The sequence below is a fragment of the Aulonocara stuartgranti genome, assembly GCF_965226115.1.
Source record: "Aulonocara stuartgranti genome assembly, chromosome: 9".
Lineage (NCBI taxonomy): Eukaryota > Metazoa > Chordata > Actinopteri > Cichliformes > Cichlidae > Aulonocara > Aulonocara stuartgranti.
The window spans coordinates 7758169-7785718 of record NC_138960.1 but is presented as its reverse complement, the minus strand read 5'-3'; the positions used below and the strand labels follow the sequence as shown (position 1 = coordinate 7785718).

Here is a 27550-nt window from a genome sequence, read left to right as displayed (position 1 = left end):
GGGAGACATTAAAAAGGTATTTTCTGGAGACTGTACAAATGTGACTTTGATCTGTAAGATGGGCAGCAGGGGGGTGGGGAGGTAGAAAAACTGAATAAACAAAAAGACAAAAAAATGTTGGGACAAAGTATGGCAGACAAGAGTGTTAAAGACATTTAAATCATATTACATCAGAGCAGTATAACCAATCATGCTTACACTTAAAAAAAAGGACACAAATCAAGTTTGTATATGTCACAGTTGGTGGAAAGGGAGAAATAAATGATGCACAATTTGGAAACATACAACCTGAGCTGGACATTCAGCAGAGTAAGAGAGTATTCTTAGAGTAAAGAAAAAAAAGAATAAATATAGAGTTTAAGGAATCATTTAGACAGTTTGGATAATATGCTTAATGCTTTTTTTTACTGAGACTTTGGAAGACTGATAGCACTCTTAGAGTTTTAAATGCAGCTAGAGATTGGAGGCAATCAGCCGAGCAAGCACAGAAATTAAGAGATGAATTCAATATGAACTAACTGTTATTAATAGGGATGAACAATGTACTAAAATCACAAGTTCAGAAAGACTAGCAGACATAGGCTAGCTCCTCCTAATTGTTTCCAGTCTCCAACTATCCTTGCGCTCTACCTCCATGTATAAAGGACAACTTATCCATTGGCTTGTATTTTGTCATATACTAAGCAGATATTAAACACTGCTAAATATGCAAAAGGTCATCTCTGGGAGGCAGTGCATACGAGCACTAGTTTCTGTTTGCACAGGCTAGGTGAGGGGCAACCAATCAAAGAAAGTATACTTTTAAGGAGCAGGAAGTTAAAAAACAAAACAAAACAAAACAACAGCCCAAAGCATAAATAAATAAAATATGGATTGTTTTTGTGTGAATTCTGGTGAATAAAAATGTAGCTGGAATTATAGTCTCCCCTTAATTTAAAGGAGGTCAGCTTGTCCCAGAATCAACAAGAGAGCAAAATCTGGAGCTAGGAGAATTGTAGCAGTGCTGATAATAGAGCCAAATAAAGCCAAGTAGAGCTGACAGAGCCAAAAAACTAAACTAGGGTGACGAACAAAAAAATGCTAGATTGAGAGAAAAAAATGCTTCTAGTAAAAAGAGGCTGTCACAGAGATGGCTACAGCTAAGATCATATTAAAGTCATAAATGTATATAAAATGCATAAAAAGGACTACAAGCAGATATTAGAAAATATATTAATTTCTTTTAAATAAAATTACACTTATTGCCCTTTCTCAAAAGTGTACCTGACAGTGTTTTGCTTGGAATAACAGTCATGGAAGATTTTAGATGTACAAAAGTCTAGTAAGACAGAAGGCAAGTATGTTTTCCTTTCTCCTCTTTGCCCTGGTGCTGTGCTCTTTTACAGACAAACACATGTAAGTTGTCCACGAAGAAGAAATACATCAATCCCTTTGGTTTCTAATGGTCTAATGTTATAAAACCACTAAAGGAGTCCTGTTTGGCCGGTTTACTGATGTGCTGGCAGGACTGCTGGTGCTACGATGCTCCAAGCTCGCTCCACGTTCCGGTTTGGACCAAGGCGCTCCAAGTTGTGGCCATGGATGTGTGACCCAGACTGAGACCCTGATCAATGTCAAAGTCTTAGATTCTGGAAAGAAGCCTGCAGCCACAACCTGATCACATCTGGTCAGACCTGGAGCTTCCAGACCACAGCTGAGGTCTAAATCCAACCTGATCCCAGGCAGAAGCTTATTTTTAGCTCGATGCAGTTCAGGTATGGCGACACAGCAGCCAGGCACTGTTTTATTCCTGATTTACTTCCCAACACCGTCCCTGGCAAATATTTTTTTAAAAAGATAGAAAACCTGCATATTTTTGTCAAAGCGCTTCCCTTTTCTCCTTTTACAGTCAGTATGTCTCTCAGGAGTGAGTCCAGCTGACTGGAATCCAGTGTGTCTCTGTCTCCACTTTCTTTAGTGCCAACTGCAGCTCGCTGAAGGCAACATCGAGGTTGTCGTTGACTATAACCATCTCAAAGAGATGGCTGTACTGAGTCTCCATTGTCTGGGCCGTGTTCACCATCTCCTGAAAGTCTTCCTCCTGGGAAAAGAGGGAAGAGACAAAATAGATGGAAGTTAAAAACACAAAACGAATAAAATCTCTTTCGTCAGTCGTCCAAGTGACTGATGAAACGTTTCTCCCACTGAGAACGCTACGTCCAGATGAACAGAATCAACTTTTGGAGAACTTATTTTATCATTTATCATTCAAGTAAATACTGCCTTTCTAAATGAGCCCAGGTATCTCTTGGTAGGTTAGGGTGCTGTGTTTTTACTGGGAACACTTAACTTTAAATTGGACTTTAGCTCATTTTCGCTGCTTGTATCTGTGATCTCGTTCTTTCAATCACTACCCAAAGTTCATGACCATAGATGAGGGGAGGGACATAGATCCACGGATGAATTGACAGCTTTGCTTTTACACGTTGTCATGATGAAGCTGTCTCTTACAGGGACTTTTGCCAGCAGTTCCTTCAGAATGTTTCTGGTGGTTTCTGCTTCATAATGGATTAGCTGTGTTTTTGTCTGCCCAACAAGAACATTAATCTGAGCAGGAAGCCGTTTAAGGAACAGCAAGCTGGGTTTGGAAGATGAATAGAAAATCAGAGAACTTAAAAAGAAAAGATTGGTTTAGGATGATGCCTCTTCTGGGGGACCAAACTTGAGAAAAAGCACACCCGGGACTCGTTTATTCCCACTAGGTGGCCTAATTTCCACAAGAAGTTATGTAGCATCTTGTGCCTGTTTAAGTACTTTGTAACAGCATAGATAAATTTCATTGCACAGCAACTAAATACTGAGTCACAGTTTAGGTGAACGTTCCCTCTGTTTTTATTGTAATTCTTTTATTTGTAGCCTTTATACATTTGTTGCTTTTACCTTACAGGACTATAAATCTTTACGCATTTCAGTGGCATGAAGCAGCACGTGTCAGCCTCAGTATCCTCTTTTACAAGCAACCACGTTCTCTGCTGGACACCTGCTTTGTTGTGCCAATAAAACCCACCTGTCTTTGCGTTTTAAAAAAGTGTCAGAAACCAAAGAGATTTCCTCAAATCACTTTGAAATGCCTGTGGTTCTTTCAGATTGGGTGCCAGTTTCTATGCTAACCACATTACAGCTGGGATTTTGCATTACATCAGATTGTTTTGCTTGTATTCACATCACGCTTCCAGCCAGCTCGACTGAAACAATGAGACGACTGTTCCTCGGCCTTTATCATTAAAGCAGACCTGTCTCTTGCAAAGAAAAATACAGCTAGCGTTGGATTGAAAATGTCTGGGACGACTTGCCCAACAACAGCTTCCCTTCATTTAATAGTAAATATAAGATGGGTTTGGGTCTGTCAGTGTACATAAACATTTACACAGAGACTTTGTTTGTTAGCTGGTTGAAATACAGCCCGCTGTCACACAGCTTTATAGAAGTATATTTGTATTACATGAGAGAATAACAGAAGCTAATAAAGGGACGTTAAAACTGCAACAGACTGTTCACAACCAGATTGCTTCTGACAACTAAAGCTTATTGTTCTCAAGACCCAGCTGGGAAATAAGGAGCGGACTGAGACAGAATTATGTTTACCTGTGTGAATAATATAAGCTGATGCTGTGTCTGTATCAAGGTTTAACAAGCTGACCTTCAACCATAAATTCACTGCATGTTCTAGGTGAAAGTGTATTGTACTCTAGCATTTTCCTCAACACTTATTACCCATAAATGCACTAAATTATGCCTCAATAAGTCGGATCCTATTATATTTTGTGTGAATATGACTTGACTAACTATCAGCTCTGGGCATATGTGTTGTAACTTTTTTAAACAGAGTAATGTTTGACCTTTTGATTTGACATGTGAGTTAAAGGTAAATCAACACATGTGGAAATGAAACCACTGGCTATCGACTGATGACAAATTAGCTTTTTATTAGCTTTCAAAAGTTTTCTACATTCCTAAACAATGACCCCTTTGGCTCAGATGTCTGCTGCCTATACCAGAAGCCCTGAAATATTGCCAGTTGTTCTACAGAGGTCAACTAAAGTCCTGTGACTGTATCACTGCAGATTGCATGTGTGTGACTTGTAGTTCATCGTAATATAATTGCCAGAGACTGCTTATTTTCAGGTCATTTCAGATCGGGTCTGACTACCAGGCTTTTAATTTTTATGGGGTTGTGTTTGGGAAATTAATTTGTACCAGTTTGTAATTTCTCTATGGTCCATTCTGGTGTCAGTATAGAGTTGATAGAGCTATGACTAGAAATGTATCAGTGGAGTCATCAACTGACGTGGAATTAAGATCTGCTGGAATTGCAGCTTAATTTGACTGCATGTCCTGCCTGAAGTAATGCTATGCTTGATTTGACAACTTTAGGAAGGTTTAACTGCTATATTAGCTCAAATAGAGCTGTTGAAACTGAAGAGAAATATTTTTATTTCACAGTATCACGTGAACCGTGCTTGAATGAAATGTACAGGATTGTATTCGTTCCTTGTTGGTCTTCAGAACGGCCATTTGCCCCAAGGCTGCACTTTGAAAACATCTGTTTGAATCAACCAAGCACCACGATGTACCTCAAGCAAAAAATACATCAGAACAAATCACATAAAACAGGTCGTGTGGACAGAGAGAAAGATACATTTAAACCCGACCAAGTCACAGTTACACAGTAACAATTTCCTCTTGCTTTTCTATCTCAACTTAAGCAGGGAGGTAATATCTGATTAACATACGATATAAACTATCAGCCATGTACAACCCACACACTAGAAATAAGTTTTTACCGTGAAGGGTTTGGTGGAGTCCTTGTCGTCTTTGCCTGATATAATTTGGGTTTTCTTTCTGGTCTCTCTCAGTCTGTCGACGGTCGGGGGCTTCACGAACACAACGAAAGGTTTAAACTCTGCTGTTCGAAGATGCTTTATTAGCTGAAAAGAATAAAAGTGGATGCAGAGAAAAAGGAGTTAGGCATTTGGCAGCACATTAAGACGTAATCACAAAGTGTGTCACGTATGGTATAAACAGACTGTGAAAAAATTAATAGACAAAACGTTTAAAAATATAATCCTGAAAAAAAAAAGGTTGCCAATTCATGGTCCACTTGTAATAGTGATATGAACTGGATTATGGGGTTGTCACAAAGTCCAGTTTAACAGATTCAGTCTGCTGATTTCCAATCGAGAAGATATTAAAAATTAAAATCTTCCTTCTATTTTTAAGCAAAGACATTTTCTGCCTTAAGTTCCTCAGACATGAAAAGTTGAGGCTTTTCTTCCATTCTCTCATTGTAAACCGAATATATTTCTGTTTTGCTGAAGCATTAAATCTTAAATTACCTTTTAACTTATTGACCTCTCTAGAATGAAGAAGTCTTTGCATAAATGACTTATTAGTTGGACAGAACAATTAATAATGACCACAGAGCAGATGACTTCCCATCATTCTGAGTGAATCTAGAACTTTGAAATCATGTTTATAGTTTTTGTCATTTAAAAATGACTCACAAACACCAATCTGAGGGATAAAGACTACTCACACTAACTCATCACAGCTTTTAAATTCTTTTGGAAGATAGTGGAGGATATATATGTTTTTATTTATGCCTGATCTTTGTGTCTGTCTCTTCTTTGTGGTGACAGTTTTCTGAAATAACATGCCAATCTGGTACCTCAAGGGCCTTTCACATAGGATATGGCAAGTGCAGAGCTCTGAAACCCATTTGTTTCTATTGCTTGCGCCACTCAATAACAGTTTTAAAGAGCAAGTGCGCCGGTAAGAGTACTCTTGCATGCAAGGGTCAACGTTTAACTGGGTTAAACTTGGTTAAACTTTGACTGCTGCGACGTACCGTCGCACGACCAACAGAAACGAAGCAAACAGCCCTACTAAGTTCAACCACACAATGAATGAAAACAAGGAGGAAAAGTTGATTGTGTGTGTTTCCGAGTTCAACAAACTTCATGACACAAGTTGACATGCATACTGAGACTTTGGGAGGAAACAACACAAGTGTTCACTTGTGGGGACAGTGCCAAAGCTTTCTTTTTTATGGATGAGAAATAGCTGGTCCATCGAGTTTTCGACGTACAAGAGCGCAACAACCACTGCAAGACAAATTTTAGGCCACTCGCTCCAGCTCGTGGTAGGTGCGCCCAATGTGAAAGGCCCTTCAGAGGTATGAGAGAGATGAGATTTGATTAGAGGTGGTGTCTGGTGTCTGGTTCTGGCATGATCATCTGACCTTCTTGCTATGCTAATAGCAGTGGGTCAAGACCCACAACTCACAACAAGATGGATAAAAAACTTAATGGAGAGGCAGCAGCGGAACCACTGGGAAACAGCTTCCATCATTCACTCAGTTGGTCAATAACTGAGAAATGGCATTACTGTGGAGGTTTATGGTGACATAAGCCAAAGAGGAAATCTTCAAATAAAGTAACAGGGCGATCTGCTTCTGAGACAGGTAGTTTCCAAAACAGGCTAAGAATACAGTACAGGGATGGTGAGAAAGAAGGTGTCACTCACATGAGGCTGGACATCCAGCAGGCACACTTTCTTCTTTGAGAGGATTGAACGTATCGAGTCCAGACTTGTGCCGTAGAAATTCCCTTTGTACTCGCCATGCTCAATGAACCTGAGACATGAAAAGAAGAGTGATGAGAAAAAGCACGAACGCACATCTTTGGATGGACACATGGACAAAGTTTCAAATAATTATGTCAGTTTTTAGAAGAGTAATTACTGTAATCTGAGTTAAAGCTCAGGCCTTGTACCTGAGCTAAAAGAGGTTCTTTTAGACTGTGACGAGACAAGGATTATTTTTAACTGCATATATTGTCCAAGAAAGAAAATATAGATCTTGAAATGAGCATCAGGAGGACATTTTTAAACTAGTTTACATAAAACAAACAAACCTTTTTCCACTGTATTAGATATGTTAATTTGTGCTTTTAAGATTTTTTTATATATCCTCATAAGAGCAGGATTTTTTTTTTAAACAGCAACTTTCAACTTTCATTTTTATAATTAATTTTCTACAATCACTGTGATTTCTGAGATTAGAGTTTTGAGAAATGGTGATAAACCAAAACAATTCAGAATTGTTCTCTCCATTGTAGTAAACATTAAAGAAAGGCCGTTTGAAATAGAGACGTACAAACATATAATCTACACACAGCAGGATATCCAAAAAAGTTGTTCTCTTTTTTTTCCCAGGGAAAAAGTACTTTTGTTTTGGCCAGAGTATGAATATCAATTGTTCATCTCTGCTGCATAAAGTCTGAATGTGTGTTGTGATTGAATTCATCAGTTTTGCTTACTTGTTGTTTTGGATGTCCGTCTCAAAGAGCTGCTTGGAGATGAAGTGGTAATCCACACCATCGGTCTCCTGGTTCTTCTTGGGTCGACTGGTGTCTGAGTGAAAGAAGATGAAGATGGAAAGAGAGGGAGTGATGCCTGTGAGTCATTGCAATGAATAGTGCAATGCTCCTTGTGTGCAACAAGCAGAGAGACAGAGAGAGAGCCGGTGGTCTCCAAAGCTCCGGTTTTCAAATTAACAAAAAGAAGCAACACTTTTGGGCTTAACCCGAAACAACAGCAAGTGTTAAACATATCCATGTGTCCACTGGCAGCGATCAAACATTCAAAAAGAGCGAGACGAGACACTTTCCGATTCTCCTTCCTCTCAATGAGAGCCAGGACCTGTGCCATACGTTTCCTATACGGGTCTGAATCAGACTGTCTGGGCTCTATTAAACAACAGCAGCACAGGTCACATTTGAGAACAATTAACAGGCTGTGTGGAGAGAAAAAGGCCACGCCAATGGGATTTTAATACCGGGGACATTTCAAGTGTCAGACTTTGGCTGGGGGAAGACAATAAAGTCATAAAACTTGGTTATAAAAGTTTTTTTTTTCAATAATTAAAAAAATCTCTCTATGTAAAGAAATATTTCAAATAGTGAGAACAGTGAGAATAATACAGCCACGTTTTTATTACATTTTATTTTATTTCATTTATGTTGCATCCTCAATTCAAGATAAAGCACAGAACGGAAGAAAGACAGAAACTTTAGTTTCGGCACACAAATGTTTAAAGGTTTCTTTGGGATGAAACAAAGAGAAAAGAGATTGTTGGGAACACCACATTTAATGGTCAGCGAATTAACTTCTATTCTATTAACTAGTATAAAGCACACATTCACATATAAGACGCAGAGATAAGAACAAAGAAATATGCAGAGCGAAAGACAAATGAACTGTACTGTTCAGCCAAAGTTTGGTGGGCTTAAATCAGAAGAGTGAAGTTATCTTTTTTCCTTTTTTTTAATTTAACCTTTATTTACACAGGTAGTCACACTGACACCCAATGTCTCTTTTACAGGACACTTACGTGGAATGGTCACACTGAAGTGCTGGGGGTCAGAGATCAACAGTTTCTTCTTCAGTTCACTCAAGCCGACACCTGTGGGTCCTACACACAAACATCTAATTATAAACTCTGCCAAACTCCTCATCACGTTATTATCACATCCATAACATGATATGAGACATTCAAACTTTCTTTCGTCTGTACTTGGTGGTTAGAGTTGCCGAGGTTAACTCAAGACCTCAAACACTAATGATGAGAATATAAATTCAAATGTCTAATAGGATCAAATGATGAACTAATGAAAATTTGTATCCAAAAGATCTAAAGTTACTTTCTGGTTATTCATATTCACTTCTTAGGAACAGATGATAGAGAAACATAATATTCAGCTTCTCTCTTGCAGAGCTGGGCCACCTTTATTGTTTCTGTCGTCTCTATGTGACAATGAGATTGAAGGTGAGGATTTTCATTAAATTCGGTATCCTAACAGCAACAGTGTGTGAGGTAAGCAGCGACATCAGAGTTTGAGAACTTAAATTTCTCTTTACTCACCTACTAGCACCACCAGCCTGTGTTTGTCTCCCCTTTGCCTGCGGTACGGGACGACTTCCTCGTATGTGGGCACGTCAGCCATGTCGTACATTTCACTCTTCTTCGCCTCGTACATGGACTTGGTGGTCTTTCTGTCTCTCCTGCTGAGGCGAAAGCTTCTCCTGAACCCAGCTGGAGGTCAGCATGAGCCAAAAGAGGAGACAGAAGAAACAGATCAATCAATACAAAAAAAGAAAATTCTTTGTCAGTAGTGTAAAATCCAGCACAACCGTATGTACACATACAAATACTGTGGACTTCAATTTATAGTTGTTTCAGGATCTTGGCAAACACCTCCACACAAACATTACTTTCCCCAGGTGACATCAAACAGGTGAAAACTCATCATAGGTCTATCATCATCCAAAATACAGTCCCTCTCTCCTCTTGCACCCGCTGACACACTCACTAAAATAACACAGGTAACTAATTACACAACAACAACAACAACAACAACCATCCTGTCTTCCATACCAGTGGAAACTGTATTACACAGAGAGGATGACAATGAATGTGCTCCAAATTTTAGAACAAGTCAGGTATGGGTAAACGAAGCTTGCTCATTTGTTCTGGAAAGCCTCATAAGATGATCCAAACACGAACAAGTTAGTAAAAAGAAAGGAACTGGCACAAAGTTCCGATCTCTACTTTGATTCAAAGCCCCTTCAGTAAAGTAGAAGTGCAAAAATGTGAAGGAAAAAGATGAGCATATTTAACACAAGCTGGGACGACGCACACTTACACACAGATACATACAGGAAGCGACTTTACTTCCACAAACAAACAGTTAAATGAAAACAGAAAGTTGGTGTAAAGATTGAAATCAGTGAATGAATCTAAGCGTCATCAGCTTAAATGTAAATTAATCTCTACACTTGATGTAACCTAACACTGACCCCCACAGCTGCTCTGTATCAGCCCAACACAGAGCTTTACTGTGATTTCACCACATTAATGCAAGCTAACCTGTTTATTCTGCAAATATGATATTATAGAAAGACAAAGTTAGTATACTCACACAATGAAAATAGACCATTTGTCAAAACACATATGTGATATGTGATTAAAAATTTTGACATGTAACCTTTAAATCTGCAGGTCATTAAATGTCCCAGAGCAGAGATCAGCTTTAAAAATAATCTCTACTCTTTCTCTCCTGACCTGACTTTCTTATCTTTCTCCGTCTCTGAGTGAAGTTAGCTCTCTTTCTTTTCTCTCCTTGTGAAATACAGCAGCTGGACCTTTAACTAGCAACACACTGAGACGAACAGCACACAAACAGCTTGAGTCTGCTGATGTTTGTTGAGCTGATAGAAATGTTGTAGAAACATTATGTTGTGAAGCAAGGTTACTCCCTTTATACTCATTCCTCTTTTGTAACACTAGCTACAAGCTGACTAAAACATACAGACAAACGCATTTTTTCCGACTCAATTTCAGCTGATACTGTTGAGTCTAGAGTAACGAGCCTGTTTTAAAAATGATATTTGTGCAAAAATGTAGAGAATAAGAGTAAATACTAAGGTAAAGTACAGATACCTGAAGGTTCTACTTAAGTACAGTAACGAAGTAGCCTCTAAACAGTGCTTACTAAGGAGATATCATTCTCAAGTTTGCAGGCTGTAAAATCAGGAATCTGTTCATCCCAAAGTTGTGCTCAAGAATGACTCTGGCAATGGAAGTTACAGACGTTGCATCATTGAGAGGCATGGGGAGAAAACAAACCAAAAACTAAGGACAACAACTGCCGCCCCCTCCCACTCCTTTATTTCCCCATGCAACCTCAGCAGCATTGCAAAAGCATCTGTAAGTTCTAAGATTTCAAACTTTTAGGGACAGGCCAACTTTAAATCATACAACCACATCCAACAGGCTGAAAAGCCATGCAGCAAGTACTCTCATAGAGAAGATGTTATTATAACTCACTATTTTTTACTTCTTCTCCCGAGGTTCTCTCATTTCATTTAAACCTCGTTCTTGGCTGCTGGACTCAAGGTGCTGGACTTTTTTGGGCAAAAAAATGGAATAATGTTTGGCAGAGTTCGGCTTTGGGAGTGACCCTGATTGAGCTTGGCAGACATGACTCAAATGTAGTATTTATAAACTTGCGTGTGCTCTGGATATCCTGTGAAATCTGGAGTCTAAATGTGCAAATGACAGTGGTAATAAAAACACGATGGGAAACATTTTCTGTACAAGACAGGGATTTGGAAGCAGCTCTCTGGAATTAAAGTGGTTGCAGAACCAAAGTGGGCCATGGTAATTGTCATTAAGTCTGACTGGAACCACATCAGCAAGACCGGCCTTCATCCGGACCTCCACAATGCAGCGAAGCACACAAACCTTTCTTTTAAGCCAACTCCAACCAGAACCTCTCAAAGAAGTCCTCAGACCCACAGCAGAGGCAGAACAGGATAACTACATACTGCAAATCCATGACATGATCTGCCAGTGCACTCATGCTGTCAGCATGGGAGCACAAATAGCACAGCACAGTGAGAAAGTACAAAACTATTAAAGTCCAAAAAGTGAATTATGTAAGAAGGTTTAAGAAGTGAATTATTTGCCCCACAAGTGCTCTGTGAGTTAGAAGAACAGGTCAAAGGTATGAACAACTGTTCCGTCCCGTGAAACATGTATGACTTAATAGTTCTTAGAAGATGATATATGAAGGATTCATGTGGAAAAAACAAAACTTGTACTTGGCCACTGTCCTCATATTTATTGTAACAGTGAAATGACCACATCTGGCAGGAAAAGGCAAGAAGACAAAAGAAGACAATCTCTCACCTAGGTGAAATCCACCACTATAATCAGCATCCTCTGGTGATGAAAAGAAAGGAGCCAAAGAGAACCACAACATCAAGTTAAATAGAATAGTCAGAAATGGGCTGCGGCCCTCTAAATATGATAAAGGGAAAAACACACAGGTGCTGTTAAGAAGAGAGTGATCAGAGGGGTTTGGGGTAAATTTTGCTTGAGTTACATTTTATAGTGTGTTCGTTATTTTTAAATATTGGCCTTTGCCCAGAATGACAGCCACGCATGTAGAGGTAAATTCAAGGACAGGTTACATATAACCTCCATCTAGTGAGCAGCTAAAGTTGACCAAAATAAACAAAATACTCTCTTTTTCTTTACAGAACTAACAATGTTGAAAAATGTTGATGATCCCAGCTAACTGACTAAGCCCCATTTAGCCTTACAGGCCACTACATTCTTGGCTGTGGTGTTGGACGATTCTTGGAGACAGTGAATCAGTTTGTGCTGTGACTGAGTCCAACAAATATTACTTGTGACAGGATGATTCTCAAAAATGATGTCCACATTTATGAAAATGAGTCGAGGAAAGATGAGGCTTTGTAAAATGTTAAAGTCAATAAAATCTATGAGGAACCATTGACTGTGACAACTAATGTTACTCTTAAATGGTGAATAGCTTTAATGGGTCAATTGGGGAGATGAGGTAAGAAGTGGACCTCATTACACACAAATAGCATGAAGGGGAACCAATCACAGATGGTTGGGTTAGTAAAGTCCTACTCGGTGGAGGATGTCAGAAAAGTAGTACCTTCAATCTCTTCAGCTTTGAGTGCAAGAGAAGCAAGGAATGGAAATTAGGTAATACTAAACAAAATATTAGATTAGGAAAGTAAACATAACTCAGGGATGAGGAAGAAATATAAGAAGAAACCTACCAAACTCTACTGTCACATCATCTTAGAAAAGCAGAGCAAAAGACAACAGAGAGAACATTATAAAACATTTTAAAGCTGAGTGCCACATCCACAAACATCCTATGCAGGTTCAATTCAGTCATTTCTCACAAAACACTGAAAAAGCAAACAATTCTCTTCAGTTTTGTAATGTTTGTGAAAAATACCGAGCTTGACCACTACACTGTAACTCCCAGTATCACTCTAATGGTATCACTAGTTTAACTATCTACGTTTCAAATAATAAAATAACTCAAGTTCCACTTGGTTCTGAAACACTCGTCAGGTCTTCCTGAGAGGAAGTTGCAGTACACTCAGCTGTCATGACATAAATTGATGGAACTCATTGAGGAAATCTTATCCTTAACTTCTTTCTTTTTTTAAGGTTGGGTTTAAAAAGAACACGTACAGAAACCCTTCATAAGCCATGCTGCTACTAAAAGGTTACAAAAACACCAGTAAGTGGAGCTTGAGTTCAGGTTTTATGAGAATATAACAAACATTTACTTTCTATTTGCTCCTATTTTGATAGAAATGTATATCCATTGTTACCTAGTGATACACAATCTGCGGTACATGTCTGTGGTGCAGTCACTATTTACAGGGGGGAAAAAAGCCATTTAGATTCATAAGCCTCCAAATGATTGATATTGTAATACTGATACAGTCCTCTGTAAGTATTTAACAGTATGAAGCTCACCTTACATCACTGCATTCATTTTCCAGAGTGTTGTTCAGCATGTCCAGAATTAATGTCTAACCAAAACAACAGTCAAGACCTATCTGTGCAAGGCTGTTTGTAGGCTAGACGCATCAGGCACGAGAGCGGCAGCTGTTCTGAAGTGTGTGTACCTTTATCTGACATCTTGTTTCAAATGTCAGTGGCCAGGTCAGTTTTCCCACTGATGTTGCCCTCTTCCTGCTCTAATGTGGCATCTTAAGTTGGGACAGCGACCTCAAAATGTGGTTTTAAGAAGGATGAGAATTACTGTACTGTGAATAAGAGTTTAGCCAGATTTAATTATCTAATTTATTTGAAACTAAACCTTAAAGAAAGAATGTGATGAAAACTGCCATAAAGATGTATGATTAGTCCACCTTTATCAAGTCCATGGGTGAGCTGCCAGGAATGTTTACATTGGAAAAATCTGGGTAATAATGTAATAATACTGTAATACTGTTTGTCTTCATTCTCTTTTCCGGCAGTGATGATAAGGAGTTGAACTCTGCAGTTGGAGTCAATCACGGACAATTGCTGAATAACAGGCTGCCATCAAAACCATCCTTGTTATTACCCTCATCATCATCACCCCAAGAGTATAAGTGATTATCCAAATTAGAAGCCAGGCAGCCAAGTGACAATACCAGTTCACATGAACTTGTCTTTTATCTTTGCTATCTGCATTATGCACAGCTTTTAGAAAATCAATCATCTCTTTAGCTAGAGTAACAGCCAGAGGGCAAACCCTCTCCTAATTCATATTAAAGCTCCTGCGTGACTACAACAACAATCATATGACCCCCTATGAGCAAGCACTTTGGTAACATTGGGAAGGAAAAACTCCCTTTTAACAGGAAGAAACCTCTGGCAGAACCAGGTTTAGGGACGGGCGGCCATCTGCCGTGACCGGTTGGGGGGAGCAAAGGAAGGCAGGATAAAAGACATGCTGTGGACTTAGTGAACAACACACAAAGAGGCTGTAGAAGACACATGGAACAGACTCTGGATAGAAATTTAGAGGGAGAAACATTGAGCAGACAGGAAGGAAAATGAAAACAAAGATAAATCTAAATTGCTTCTCCAGACGACCAGCATGAACTAGACAACTACACGAAAGACTCCAGTGGTGGAATCAGCAGAAGGATGAGTCTGTTTCAGAAATGAACTCCACAAACTGTCCTGACCAGCATTCCTCACTTTTGCCATTCTTCTCTTCCTCCCATCCACCTGTTAAAGACAACTGTCTTGTTGTGGTTTATTAGTCGCTAACACAGCAAATAATATATGCTTACATGATCGTCTAGTAGACCTCCTTAGGGACGAAAGAGTCGTAACAGGTTGCTGAAATGCAAGTCTCCTGAAAGCAAAAAGATGGATAAAGAAAGAGAAGAAAAAGGAAAGAACAGAAAAAAGAAAACCATCAGTTTTCATGGTCACTCTGGGAATAATAAACACTCTGCTATGCTACAGAAACCCTGCTCTACAATATCCTTCATTTCTATTCTGTCAGCTGAGACTGGTGAAACCAAAGATTGAGGAGGTGAAGAACAGAACATCTTTCTATTGAAAAAAGTAGAATAATAAACCTGAATATAAAATGTTCTACTCGATCCCTTTACTCTTCAGCCTTCCTCTTTCTGCCCAAGCCTCCTGAGCTCTGTGTAGGTCTGGTGTGTGTTTTCCATCCACTTGCAGTTCAATGTGGATTGGTACCAGCGCTATCATTTTCTGTCATTACTCACTTTGGACCAGAAAATGTGTGGAAACCCAGACTACTTTGGCAGAGTGAAGCAAGAATACATGGATTAAAGAGGGAGAGAAAGGAGATGGAACATCTATGACAGTGACAGCACTGGAGCCAATAAGGTCAGCCTTGTGTTTCTCACCTCTCCTGGAACTGTTTGGATGGTATTAAGCCAGCACGAGGATTTGTGTCGCCCTCGTGTTTGGCCTGCCACCAGGTTGCATCATCTTGGCTCATGATCTGTAGGATGCAACCCTTCTTGAAGGCCAAACCAGCTTCCTTACATGGGATGGTGTTGTCATCTTTTGGGTCGTAGTCAAAGAGCGCCTTCACAAACATCTGTACATCATCATGAGGGAAAGGCAAGAAAACAAAGAGGAGGATTGAAGACACAACAGGAACAAGTTCACTATGTTGTATATAAAATGTTTTCTTTCTAAAACATTGTCATCATGGTTAAAGGTGATTCACCAAAGCTCAGAGTGATTATTCTCAAAAGATTACAGCAATCGATGGTAAACGCTGCAAGTGATGGCCAAGATGGTCTTTCAATGACTTTCCACTATCAAAGGGTCTAAATCACTTAACAAGTGGATAAACCAAATAACAGAGAAAGACAGGACCTACCTGTGGCTCCTTGATAGATGCCTCGTCCTTTGCACCAGGGACAACTTTAAAGGTAATGGCTCCTTGTGACTGTGCCTAAATAATGTAGGAACAGAAGTTGGAGTAATTGTAAAGGATAGTTTTCCTATCCTTTTAAGTATTTTATAAGAGACCTAATCTAGTTACAGTGACATAGCGTCAAGCATTGATTTTTCAACAAAGGAAGGTTTAGTGGGATAGTATAACCATTCTTGACAGAATTAGGGAGTACAGTGCAGGGGTGTAAAGGAGGAGCGTTGAGAGCTCAAAGACTTTTGTGTCTGAGAAGGCCTTAAGAGTTTAAGATCCCAGGCACATGACAGAGCTCATTTAGGCCTGTGACCAAAGCTGCGTGGAGGAACTACACATCATCAGCCTCATCCACAGAGACTCTGCATGTGATCTATCGGCCATCAACACGGCAATGGGAGGCCTGGGTCGTGGATGAGTTGATAAGGGGAGGTTTCTGTCATTATAAACAAAGGCTGGTACCAAGGGAGTGGAGCTGAAAAACCCTCAGTCTCACAAACGTCCATAGAAAGACAAGACTTACCAGAATACGAATGATTTCCTCTGGTTTCTTGTCGTCCACAGGGATTCCATTGACCTCCTTCAGTTCATCCCCTACATGAATTAAACCTGCCACACATAAACAGACGTTACTAATTTGCAGTCATTCTGGCATTCTATTATTTTAACGCCCTGATGTAAGCGAGGTACTAAATTCTGTGCAATCCCAATATATTCCACACTACAGACTTGTATGGCTCTTTTCCACTAGTATCTACTTTGCTCATCTTGACTTGACTCTGTTTTTTAGGGTTTTCTATTAGATGGCAGCACCTGATACCTACTAGAGCAGTCGTTTTGAGCAACCTGAGTTGATCTGAAACTGTGACGTCAACAGACTCCATGCCACCATGTGATGCCAGTCAATTATGTCACTTGATGAGTCATGAAAGTGATTCCTTCACAAACATCAAAACTGCCCTTTTTGAAACACGGCATCCAGGGAAATGGGTGCAGAAAAACCAACAGTGTGATCGGACAGGTATACCAACGCCTCCATGTCCACTGTTGTGTGCTGGGTTTGTGTTGCATACAAATGACATCATGGGACTTTTAAATGAGTTGCTATAACGACCCTATGTAAACTGAGGTGCTACACAGTGACAGAAAATGACAGAAAACTGAGTAGAATCGAGTACACACACACACACACACACACACACACACACACACACACACACACACGCAAACTTATAAAAGAGAGAAAAAGGCTGGAACCAACCACTTCTGTCAGCTGGCCCTCCCTTCATGATCCGGGCCACAATGATGGCACCTGTGCTCTCATCACGTCTTATTGTTGCTCCCTATAAAAGAAGAATAGTCATTATAACAGCATTTCTACCTTTATGACATTATGATGTGCAAGTCAAACAGCAATGACCTAAAATCACTGTAAAGATGAAAATTAAGGCGTAGAGACAGATAGATACTGCACACAGGATGATTGTTAAGTTACTTACCAGTGGCTCCTTGTTCTTGACCAATCTTATAATTTTCACAGAATCTTCATCGTCATCGATGTCTTCAGGCAGCGGAGGTAGTTCGGGGTCATACTTCTTTTGGGCAACTGCGTCGTGGACGGACAGGAGGCTCTAGAAAAAGGAGAAAATAGGATTTATGGGAGGAAACACAAAACAGGCAAGGGTTATCTGTCAAGCCACAAAGGCCTCAACTTTACCCCAGTCCACTTAGCTAAGTAAAGTATGGCCATGCATGCTATTAAGAGTCCGATCTATCACTTCCTTTTTTAAGCAGGACAGAGACACTGCAGACTGCAGGGAGGATGGTTATGAATTGGGTTGTCTCCCTCATGTGCTGGGTGATGGATTTGAAAGCATTCAAGGCCAGAGCTTGTAGATGAACAAGCGTTAATTGCCATTAGGCCCGTGCTCTCCCTCCATACATCTCTCTGATTAAAGGCAACCCAGGCTCGCCCTGCACCATTGCTCAGCAAGAGCTGCAAATGTGACCACCACAAAATCCACACTTTGCAGGGTAAGGTGGTGAAGACTCAAAAGCAAAGTTCTCAGCTCAGATATTTCACACTTTCACGAGCAGGCATAAAAAGAGACGGGACGCAGACGGGAATGATGCCATTCAGGAGACATTCATTTTTCAAAGTATTTAACAACCGCGTGTCCGGACCAAGATGCAGCTAGATGCGTGCTGCTTTTTCTGTGGTTTAGAGGGGGGGAAAAAATTGAGAAAAACATCTTCCAACCAAAGTGCCAGACAAAAGTAGAGGGGTGGAGAGCAAGAGAAACAGGGAAGAAAGAGAAGGATATGGTGAGAAGAGAAGCAGTGTGTTTTATGACATGGGAGCATGCTGCAGTACAGCATTCAAGATGTTGCTAACTGGGAGCAGATGAGAGGAGGAGACACAACTGGAGCTATGTGAGTAGTCTTTGGAAGGCAAAGAGTCTGTATTACCTTATTATAACTAAAAATAATAACTTCTTTCGATCAAGAGAATCCCAAATGAATAACACATGTAAAGAAAATCTCACAGCCAGGAAATCTTTAAAAATGGTTGGTTTTGATCCTACTTCAGAGATAAAATGCCACTCCTCTCCAGCTTGTCTTCTTTGGCTTGTGCTGCTACACCGTCTGCCAAAATTCACCAGCCAGCAATGGAGGAAGCAGTAGCAGAAAGAACATTTTCCATTGTTTGGTGGGGAATTGCTTGGCTGACCCCATTCTGCACTGGAGCTGAGAGACCACTGCACAACTACAGCAGCAATTATATGTGTTAGGTGCAGGGGAAAAACATAGTAATGAGCCAAATGAGTACCAGTTTGCTGGAGGTGTGTGTGGAGTTGCTGATTCTATGTCTAAAATATGTGCTGCCTGGTGAAATATGTGTGTCTGTACCTATAGCACCTGTAAAAAACACATGCTCCACACTTGTCTTTGAACAGATTAATGTAGTTGTTCTTAATGTGTTTGGAGAATTTAGGAAATGAATCATAATTACCAGCTCAGACATTGAAAAATCCATGTTTGGGAACCACCATCTCTTGAATTCCTGCTGTTTGACACTGATAGGTATTAAATATTTGCATGTACTGTAAGTGTGTGTGTGTGTGTGCTATGTTGGGGGAGAACTAGAGAGCTGTTGTTTCTGGCAGAGCCCAAACAAGCATGACGACAGCGCATTAAAAACGGAGCCTGTCCAACTCTGCTTCTATCCTGCCGTCGTGAAGGCAGCTCTGTCTGGCTGAGACACCTGGAGGCCCTGATGGATGGCCCCAGTTATGCATTAGAAAATAAAAATGTGTAAATTTATTTTGTAGCTGTCTGCATCTGGCTAACGAGGTCAGCAACGGCAGCCAAGAAAACGAGACAAGGCCTGGATCTAACAGGCGTGTTATTTTGTGTACAGCACGATGATTGTAACGCTTTAATGTGGCTGCTGTGCAAACAGCAAAGATCCAGAGCCAGAATTGCCAAATGCTTTGCTGTTTTTTGGATGGAATAATACAATCCTCCACAAAGAGAATATGTGGTTTTAGTTTGTTAAAACCTGCTCAGTACAAAATAAGCAAATCCTTTACTCACCTTTACATGTGGGTTTGCCAGCAGTTTAAGAAGCTCTTTGACATCCTGACTGGCTGATTTGCCTTCCAGCTCATCAGACACCTGAAAATAGTCAAGGACACAATGTTCACACAACTGTGCTCAGACCATTAAGCATGCTTCTCTTTTTCAGGTGTGCATGTGAACATTCAATGCTTCGACAAGAAGACAACAGCAGTCTGTATAATGAAAAACCAATGGTAGAGGTTTGTAATTAACAGTTCAACTCTGCAAGGTGTGCTTTGTGTCAGTAATGAATAGAGGACTTGCATTTAGAGAGATAAACATACTAGTTATGCTTTATCTAAAGAAGTTATGTTGGTGTATCTTCTATTTGTATCATATTGTATTAAGACATAAAAATGCAGCTCTTTCAGTTACAGGATTTATCTGCAGCTTCATCTTGTCTTAAATAAGGTAAATCGCAGCTGGAGGCAAGGCCACACTTTGTCATGTGGCCTAGAACTCCCACCTACTGGCACCTGCCCTTTGATAAATCTTCTATTGTACCAGATCATTTTCCAATGAGAATCTCAAGAACTAAAGAAAACAGTCAGTTAAACCTGGAAACAATGGGAGCTCTGAGAGCATCACTGATTTATGGAAGATCCTCCTGGACTTGGTTGGAGTGTGGAAAGGAGCAGCAAGCCATCCCACACAGTAAAAACTGACATGAAAGCCACTTGACACTGATGAACCCTTTCTCTGTGTTTGTATTTTTCGTATCTGACCCTGCAGGAATAAAATGCAGACCAATGCTCTCTGATGGCACCAAGTGATCTGTCCAAGTAACAGCAGAGTTTGTATTAAGATGTTTGGAAGTCAGCCAGAAGAGGAAAACGGTTTTCCAACAGGGAGAAGGATACAAGTCAACCATAACAACCATACAGTTCTAGATCAGTGGCCATCATTTGAACTATTTATTGATGATGTGGTGTGTCTCACTTGCTTACACCAACGGCACTGGCCATGCTGGTTTCACTTGAGCGGTGGCAGTCACTTGCTGGGAGTTTTAGACAGTGCGGCCGGGGCCAGACGAGGGTTGAAGTGTCATTTTATGTTAGTCAATAAATTAAACCTCCATTAACCGAAACCCATCTAGACAGACACTGTTCACCAAAGGTTCCTTTAATCGATTCATTTGCCTCCCAGCCAATAAAAAGATCGATCAGTTTAAACATGTTTTTTAAAACACTTACGTCACGTGCCAGAGGTGCAGCTCCTTCCAGGACAGGGGCGGGCTTGCTCTCTTCATAGTGCTGCAGCCGTTCGTGGATCTGAAAGGACAGATTGTATTCATTATTAAGGTAGTTATTGAGATAGTAGTGAGCACATGTGGAAGAAAAAGTGTGCACGCTGGAAGCCATGTGCACGTCTCCAAACAGACATGTGAGAAAACATGTACAACCTTCATCAGCACCATCTTGTACATACACAGAGTTCATTAAATCATGTCCTTAAATACCAAAAGCACACACAAAGATCTTTCACTCCCTCGATCCACTAAGTATTTCAGTTAGCTTAGCCACTGTACAAACAATCCAGTTTTCCACCATGCATTCGATATGTCCCAGTGGCCCCGTGATGATTCCAAATCATTTCAACAGTCTGGTGAAATTGGCTAAACATTTCCTTATCAGCCTCAGCGCTGTGACTGCACAGTGTTGAGAGACAGATCTGCGTCTCTGGAGAGTTGCTAAAATGGAAAGTAAGCCTGACTCGTGCGCTCACTTTCACTCATTTATACACGCAAAACCACTTCATCATATGTGGAGCAGAGATGGAATAATTTATATACACACAAAGCACACGTTCACGCCCACGCACACAACGTCAAAGGCACAGTTGCACAACTGTGCCTACGCACACACAGACTCACAAAAAACACTACAGATATCCCATTTGTGATTTAAAAGCAGCTGCGCAGGAATGCATTGACAGCCTACAGGCTGCTGTCAGGTCCCATCAAGGAACAGACAGGGACAGCTTTCCTCCCAGCAGCCACTCCTGCGTCTCTCCTTCCTCAGGCCCAGCATGGTGAAGGGGATCTGGGCCACGGGTCTGACTGATAGCTGGGCCCCGAGCCTGGAGCTTCCAGCTGGATGTCCTAGAAAGCATTCCAGGAGGATGGTGGAACAGAGGAGCCTCTGGCTGAGGAGAGAGTGACAGAGACGCTCTGGGCCACTTCTATATCTAAAGGGCCAAATCCACACATGCGGGAGTGCACACACACACACACACACACACACACACACACACACACACACACACACAGATGGAGCCGTGACAATGTGTGACAGAAAATCACTCAGCAGGACAGAAAAAGACAAGAAAAGCAGTTTGTTTGCTGTCACACTGAACGGCTACAGATGCTTTGTGCAATTAAAACATCTGTTTTAGGAATGTTAGACATAGTTTTTACTCCTTGCAACACAGGTGATTATGTTTTAAAGCTAGATGGTAGCAGTACTGTAAATACGGAGGAAAGCAAGTCAGAATCACTGACAGTTGAATGTTCTGACACAGTCACAGGACGGTATTTGACCTCAATGTTTTTGGCCCTGGCAGAAGTTCTGATTAGCAATAACATGAGCAGCATGTGTAGATGAGTTGATTTGAGTCTCTTCAAGCTGTCATCTGGCTTCGATAATCACCAGGGACCAACACCAAAATCCAAAACATGATGTCATTCATTATTATTATTATTATTATTATTATTATTATTATTATTATTATTATTATTATTCAAAAACATTACCCAAACACCAAATGTCACCCATCAAAATCACTTTTATAACTTTCCAGTGAAGTAAACGCGACGCAACGACGTGTGAAATGTCTTTACATCGTCTCTCCCCATCAAGATTCCAGTTTAAATCTTGGCCTTAAACAGCTACAGCCATTTCAGCTGGACTTATCCACACAGTCTGCCGAGATAAATCACAGCCTGTTAGGACTCTGTCTTGGCCAGCACAACAGTCATGTTTCAAGGTCAGCTTAGAAGTTCAAATCCTGCATAAAGCCGTTATTACTCAGCAATAAAACACGGTGCATTAGGCGTGTCGTGGAGGTAAACATGTTTTTCCCCTGTGGACATGCTGATGGATGTTAGGACTGCTGTTGATGCTTCGGCAACCTGTCATGCTGTAAACTTTTTTAGACCCCCAATTATCTCAGAATTAATCCTGAGATAAATGGGGGTCAAATCACTCTATAACACTATATAAAACAGTGCTAACTGCATCTTGTGAACATCATCTATAAGCCCTAACATTATGGCTAACTAGTTTTATTTTTCTTTCCACTGAGTTATTGGTTTGAAATAATCTGTCACTAGTTTGCTAACATGAACTAATGTAATGTTTAGGGTCAGGGTTGCACACTTTGGAGACTTTTCAAAATACCCGAAGACATAAAACATAGTATTTAAGCAGGCTTAAGACCTCTGCCCAGAAAACTTCACATCACATCCTTTACAAGCTGAACATCTTTTTCAAAGTGACCCGGAGCAAAACCCTGTGACAGACTGGCGACCTGTCCATGGTGTACCCTGCTTCTCGCCCTAAGACAGCTGGGATAGGCTCCACAGTCCCCCCGCAACTCTGAAAAGCAGCAGAGAATGGATGGAGGGATGGATGAAACTGGAGTAATGGCTGTGGGATTTTCCTTGATTACCAATACAGACAATACAAAATGATAGAATAGGGACTGGTTGACCTGTAGCTTTCTTCTTGTTTTAATTGTCCCTCCAGTGTGCTTGACATGGTTCAAAAAGTTTTTCAGTAGTCAACAGCATACTGTGACCTGTCTGCTGCAATATGGAGTTTCCTTCTTCCTTCCCCTGTCCCTATCATAACCTTGCATTTGGCTTCATCTATCATCATCTAGCCACTTTTGGCTCATTTCAGAGGTACTTGTTTGTGAACAACGTGCTTGATCCGGTAAATCTGGGCTGCAGTCGACCATTGAACTTTAATGAAAATATTTGGAAGGCAGCCTAAATCCAAAGTAAGACAGTGCAAGGAAGGGGATATATTTTGGATTCAAGTGAGGCTTTTAAAATATAAATAAGCACCTGGCTCGTGTCATGAGAATATTTTCTAGCAACAAACAGATGTAAATAAAAGCTGAAAGATGATATCGGACAATAATTCTTTCATCTCTGTAACATAATCGGATTAGGATGGATGTGAGACGTCCTGACCATCTGGTGAGTACAGGTGAGAGAGACAGAAAGAGCATATGTCTGGTTTAAGTCTTCATGTTACTCTGAATTCTCTACTTCTTTCTTGTTTCTCTCTCCATCTGTGACACCTCCTCCTCTGGACTGTCTCTCTCCTTCCAGACAGAGTGACCAACAACTGGTTGTAATTACCCAGGTGAGGCAATTACAACCAGTGAGTGACCTGGGTTGGGAAGCCTGTCAGATTAACTTGATGTGTGTGTTTTCTCTCTGCTGTTTAGCCATTCTTTCGTATCCCCTCTACAACCTTACACAAATCCCAAATAAAGGTGGACTGTGGAGATTTGGTGGCCGAGCTTTAGGAAGAGGATAATTAAGGTTTTATTAATGGTGTGTCCATGATGTTAGCCTGAATGCTGCATCTGGTTTCTGAGTAAGACGAGATGGTTGTTTAGTACTTGTGTGCGTTTTAAAGTCTGCCCGTCTGTCTATTTGGCCCACTAGGATGGCTCAGTTAATCAGTCAGACACAGCAGTCGAGCAGCTATTACATTTATTTACTGAATAATAAAGAATGGAAAGCCGATTTGCAGGAAACTACCCCATGTTTAGGGGGGAAAATTGTTCTCTATTTAACAACAAAAATCAGAGAAAGATTTCAGACAAACCTTCTCCCCAATCTCTGCAGCTATCTAGTTTAACAGGCAGTAACCAAACCACAGGCCCCTTCCTGCTGGTAGAGGAAGGAATTAGAAGATCTGGGCAGGTAGATGGTGCAATAGGACTGTAATTCATGAATAATAATTGCTTTGGAGGCCGGGGGCTCCTCTTTTCAAGACTTTTTATGTGACTAATTTAGTTGTCTGCCTTCTTGACAATAAACTTTGTACACAATCTACATGTGCAATTAAAGCTAGGCTTGGTTAAACTGAGGTATTCATATGTATAGCACTTAAATGAAATTACTTAAGTGTTTTAAGTGTATTTAAGAGTTATCAGTGCGTGCATATATGAGTTAAACAACACGTGATTTTCTGAAAAATATGTAGGCGAAATTCCTATAACTCTATTTGTTTGTTGTACCTTAACAAGTGAGTGGAGACTTCTCTCTCCAAACATATCCTGAAGGAAGGTGTTGTCCTCAGAGCAGTTGACATGAGGCTGCAGCTGGGATGGCAGGGCCGCCAGCAGCTCATACAGACCTGCAGAAGGAAAGAGGAAGCAGGAGGGGTCAGTGTGGTAGTGGGAGGTGTGAGTTGTTGCATGCACAGCAAAAGACACAAGTGCTGTATGTGTGCATGAATACATATACACCCAACACACCCAGAGTCAGGCAGAAAGCAGATGCACACGTAAAAACAAAACACACAAAGTCCTGTACTAGTGCCTTTAGGAAGGAGTACATACTTACACAGACTACAGCTCTAATTATAATCTGTGGATGCTCTTCCTTTTCCTTCCATGCTGATTCTATTACGCATTAAAAAAAACAGAAACAAAAATGTATGGTTCAAACTTCTACGAGCGACAAAACAGACGATGATATCCCTCCCTTTCTTGCCACTGGAAAGAAGAGGAAACGTAAAGGCAATAAACTATTTCCCTTCCCCCGCCTTTACTTCTTGCTTTTGTTCCAGCCCTTCCTGTTGTTTGAGGGACGCTTCTGTCCATGATTAGAAACAACTGAAAAAAAACAGGGAATAAATCTGAATCCTCTCAGAACAGCGGATGCTGAAATCCACAAGGCCTTTCAGGGTTTTACTCACCCAGCTTATAAAAAGAATGAAGATTTCAAATTCAATTTAAAGAGAACCAGACTGGGGAGCTGATGGTTTCAAGATTAAGCAGGGGGGAGGTGAAGCACTCAAGACGGAGAGAGCACAAAACCAGTGAGTGAGTGGGGTTACATCCAAACACAACACAGTCTTGGAGCACAGCTGATGGAGACTGGTAGCAGATACTTGTTTGCTGCTCACTTCTGGTCCTCAGCCTGGCTGTGATCCACCAAACTAGGTGATGCATTAAAGGTCAGGCTCATACTGAATGCAGTCAAGCTGCATCAAAGACCCCTTCACTAATTCTCCAGAAAAGGCCCCCCAGTTTCAAACTCCACAAACACAACCACACGGTGCTTTAAAGCCTTTGAACTAACACTGATCACGTGAAGAAGTTCTAAACATATCCACAGCAGAGCCACTGAAACGTCAAAACAAAGACAAGTAGCTTGGCTACCTCTCTGAGAGTGTCTTTCATCAGAGCACAGGGCAACAGAGAGAAAGGAGAGAGCAAAAAATCACCACAGACAGAAGCAGAGTAAGTCAGAGCTGAAAAGGACTGATTGATGGTTGACGTTGACTGCTGGACGAGCGACTGACTGAACTGGGTTCTGACCAGGTTAGAGTCAGTGTGTACTGGCAGCTCTGGACGTTTTGTGGGAGAGCTTATGTCATGCTCTCCATCTGCTGCTGTTGGGCACCAGGATACATCAGTATGATATCCTGTCCTTTTCTCTAAACCCTGACATGATTCCTGTGCAGTGTTAGCGCCTCATACCTCACCGTTTCTCTGGAGAAAAAAAAAAAGGGGGGGAAGAGAGACCAAGAGAACTTTTACACATAATGATGCAGGCCAGATGCAGGTTCTGGTGTCCTCATCACCAGAAAGTTTGCTTTGTAGCTAACAAAAGCCGACTGAGGGCAGCTGGCCCTCTCAATCATTTACAACTTGGAACTCTCTACAGAACATCTCACATAATATATTCAACTAAAGGATTTAAAGAGACATGGGATGAGGTGATGGGTGTAGAAAGGGCTGCTAAGGGAGCCCACTTCCCACACTATACTGATCTTCTTACAAAATACGAACTGATGAAAACAAACTCGTTTGAATAGAGGAAATGAACGCTGGGTTTTGTCTTTCTCCCAGGTGCTCGGTGAATTATGGACCCCCCTCAATATATGGGGGGATTTACGAGGTTTGCCAGACTGCTGGGGGAATAGTGTTGTGACAACATATTTCAAACACTGCCTTGTGAACATGTCTGAGAGTCATGTTCACTAATCCACTTGAGGCTTGATTTACCTTCCTGTTCTCCAGTTGAGAGAGGAGGAAAGACAGCCTCAAGCAACAGCTTTACTGACAAAGCAGTAGACTTGATAGTAAAAGATACTTATTTGAATTTTTTTTTGCCAAACTTGCTGAAAAAAAACGGTTTTCAGTGAACTTTGATAAAAGAAATTACAGAAGAGGATGTACTGATGGATAACTGCAATCACACTGAGGAGCGTGAATTTTTGTCAGGCATGTGTTTGGTGTTTTGCTGACAGATTTGACATGTTTTGAGTATAAATGTGGGAACAGGGTGACAGCAGAAGTTGCAGACTGATGGATTTGGATGGAAAATCTCAAAACCCCATTATTTGTCACTATGACCTGCCAGTTTAATAAGCTAGAACTGTCAGATGACATACAAGGGCCCAAATAGCAGACAGGTCTGGCCCGGATCTGGTGTCAAGCCGGCACTGCTGGCTGACTTCCGGCATGGTAAGTGATATGTCATCCAGATATGGGCCAGGCCTGGCATAGATGGCACTGTTTATGTGATGGCATGCCACATTTGGCCCGATGTGATTTGGTGTATGTGGCCCAGGCTCATAGAAAATAGGTCTGGCCCGGATCTGGGATCAAGCTGGCACTTCTGACTGACTGGTGTCATGGCAGGGTGTATGTCAACCAGATGTGGGCCAGGTCTGGCAATGATGGCACTATTTATGTTCCTATTTTCCTATTTTAGTTAGAAGACCCAAATGCCATGTTGCAATACTATACTGCTATGGTAGCCAACGTTTCAAATGCAGGTTTGACAGGTTTATGAGTGTACACTTTATCCAAAACCT

General features: G+C 40.9%; 1 protein-coding gene across 5 annotated transcripts in view; it reads right to left on the bottom strand.

The window, feature by feature from the left end:
• Window positions 1-704: 704 nt before the first annotated feature.
• Window positions 705-27550, bottom strand: part of mpp7a (MAGUK p55 scaffold protein 7a) — a 67073-nt gene continuing 40227 nt past the window's right edge. For 2 of the 5 annotated variants that reach the window (XM_082545475.1, XM_082545476.1), the window contains exons 3-20: window positions 24738-24856; window positions 20672-20749; window positions 19455-19535; window positions 17357-17488; window positions 17119-17200; window positions 16381-16466; window positions 15810-15884; window positions 15325-15521; window positions 14731-14795; window positions 13270-13311; window positions 12700-12720; window positions 11792-11824; window positions 8963-9133; window positions 8432-8512; window positions 7359-7452; window positions 6565-6673; window positions 4824-4967; window positions 705-2080 (exon numbers count right to left, since the gene is read on the bottom strand). In XM_082545475.1, coding sequence (XP_082401601.1) covers window positions 1901-2080; window positions 4824-4967; window positions 6565-6673; window positions 7359-7452; window positions 8432-8512; window positions 8963-9133; window positions 11792-11824; window positions 12700-12720; window positions 13270-13311; window positions 14731-14795; window positions 15325-15521; window positions 15810-15884; window positions 16381-16466; window positions 17119-17200; window positions 17357-17488; window positions 19455-19535; window positions 20672-20749; window positions 24738-24856 — 1790 coding nt within the window. In that variant the 3' untranslated portion in view covers window positions 705-1900. Of the gene's footprint in view, window positions 2081-4823; window positions 4968-6564; window positions 6674-7358; window positions 7453-8431; window positions 8513-8962; window positions 9134-11791; window positions 11825-12699; window positions 12721-13269; window positions 13312-14730; window positions 14796-15324; window positions 15522-15809; window positions 15885-16380; window positions 16467-17118; window positions 17201-17356; window positions 17489-19454; window positions 19536-20671; window positions 20750-24737; window positions 24857-25065; window positions 25197-27550 lie in introns of those variants that run through there. The other 3 variants (XM_082545477.1, XM_082545479.1, XM_082545478.1) reach the window with 2 other exon arrangements.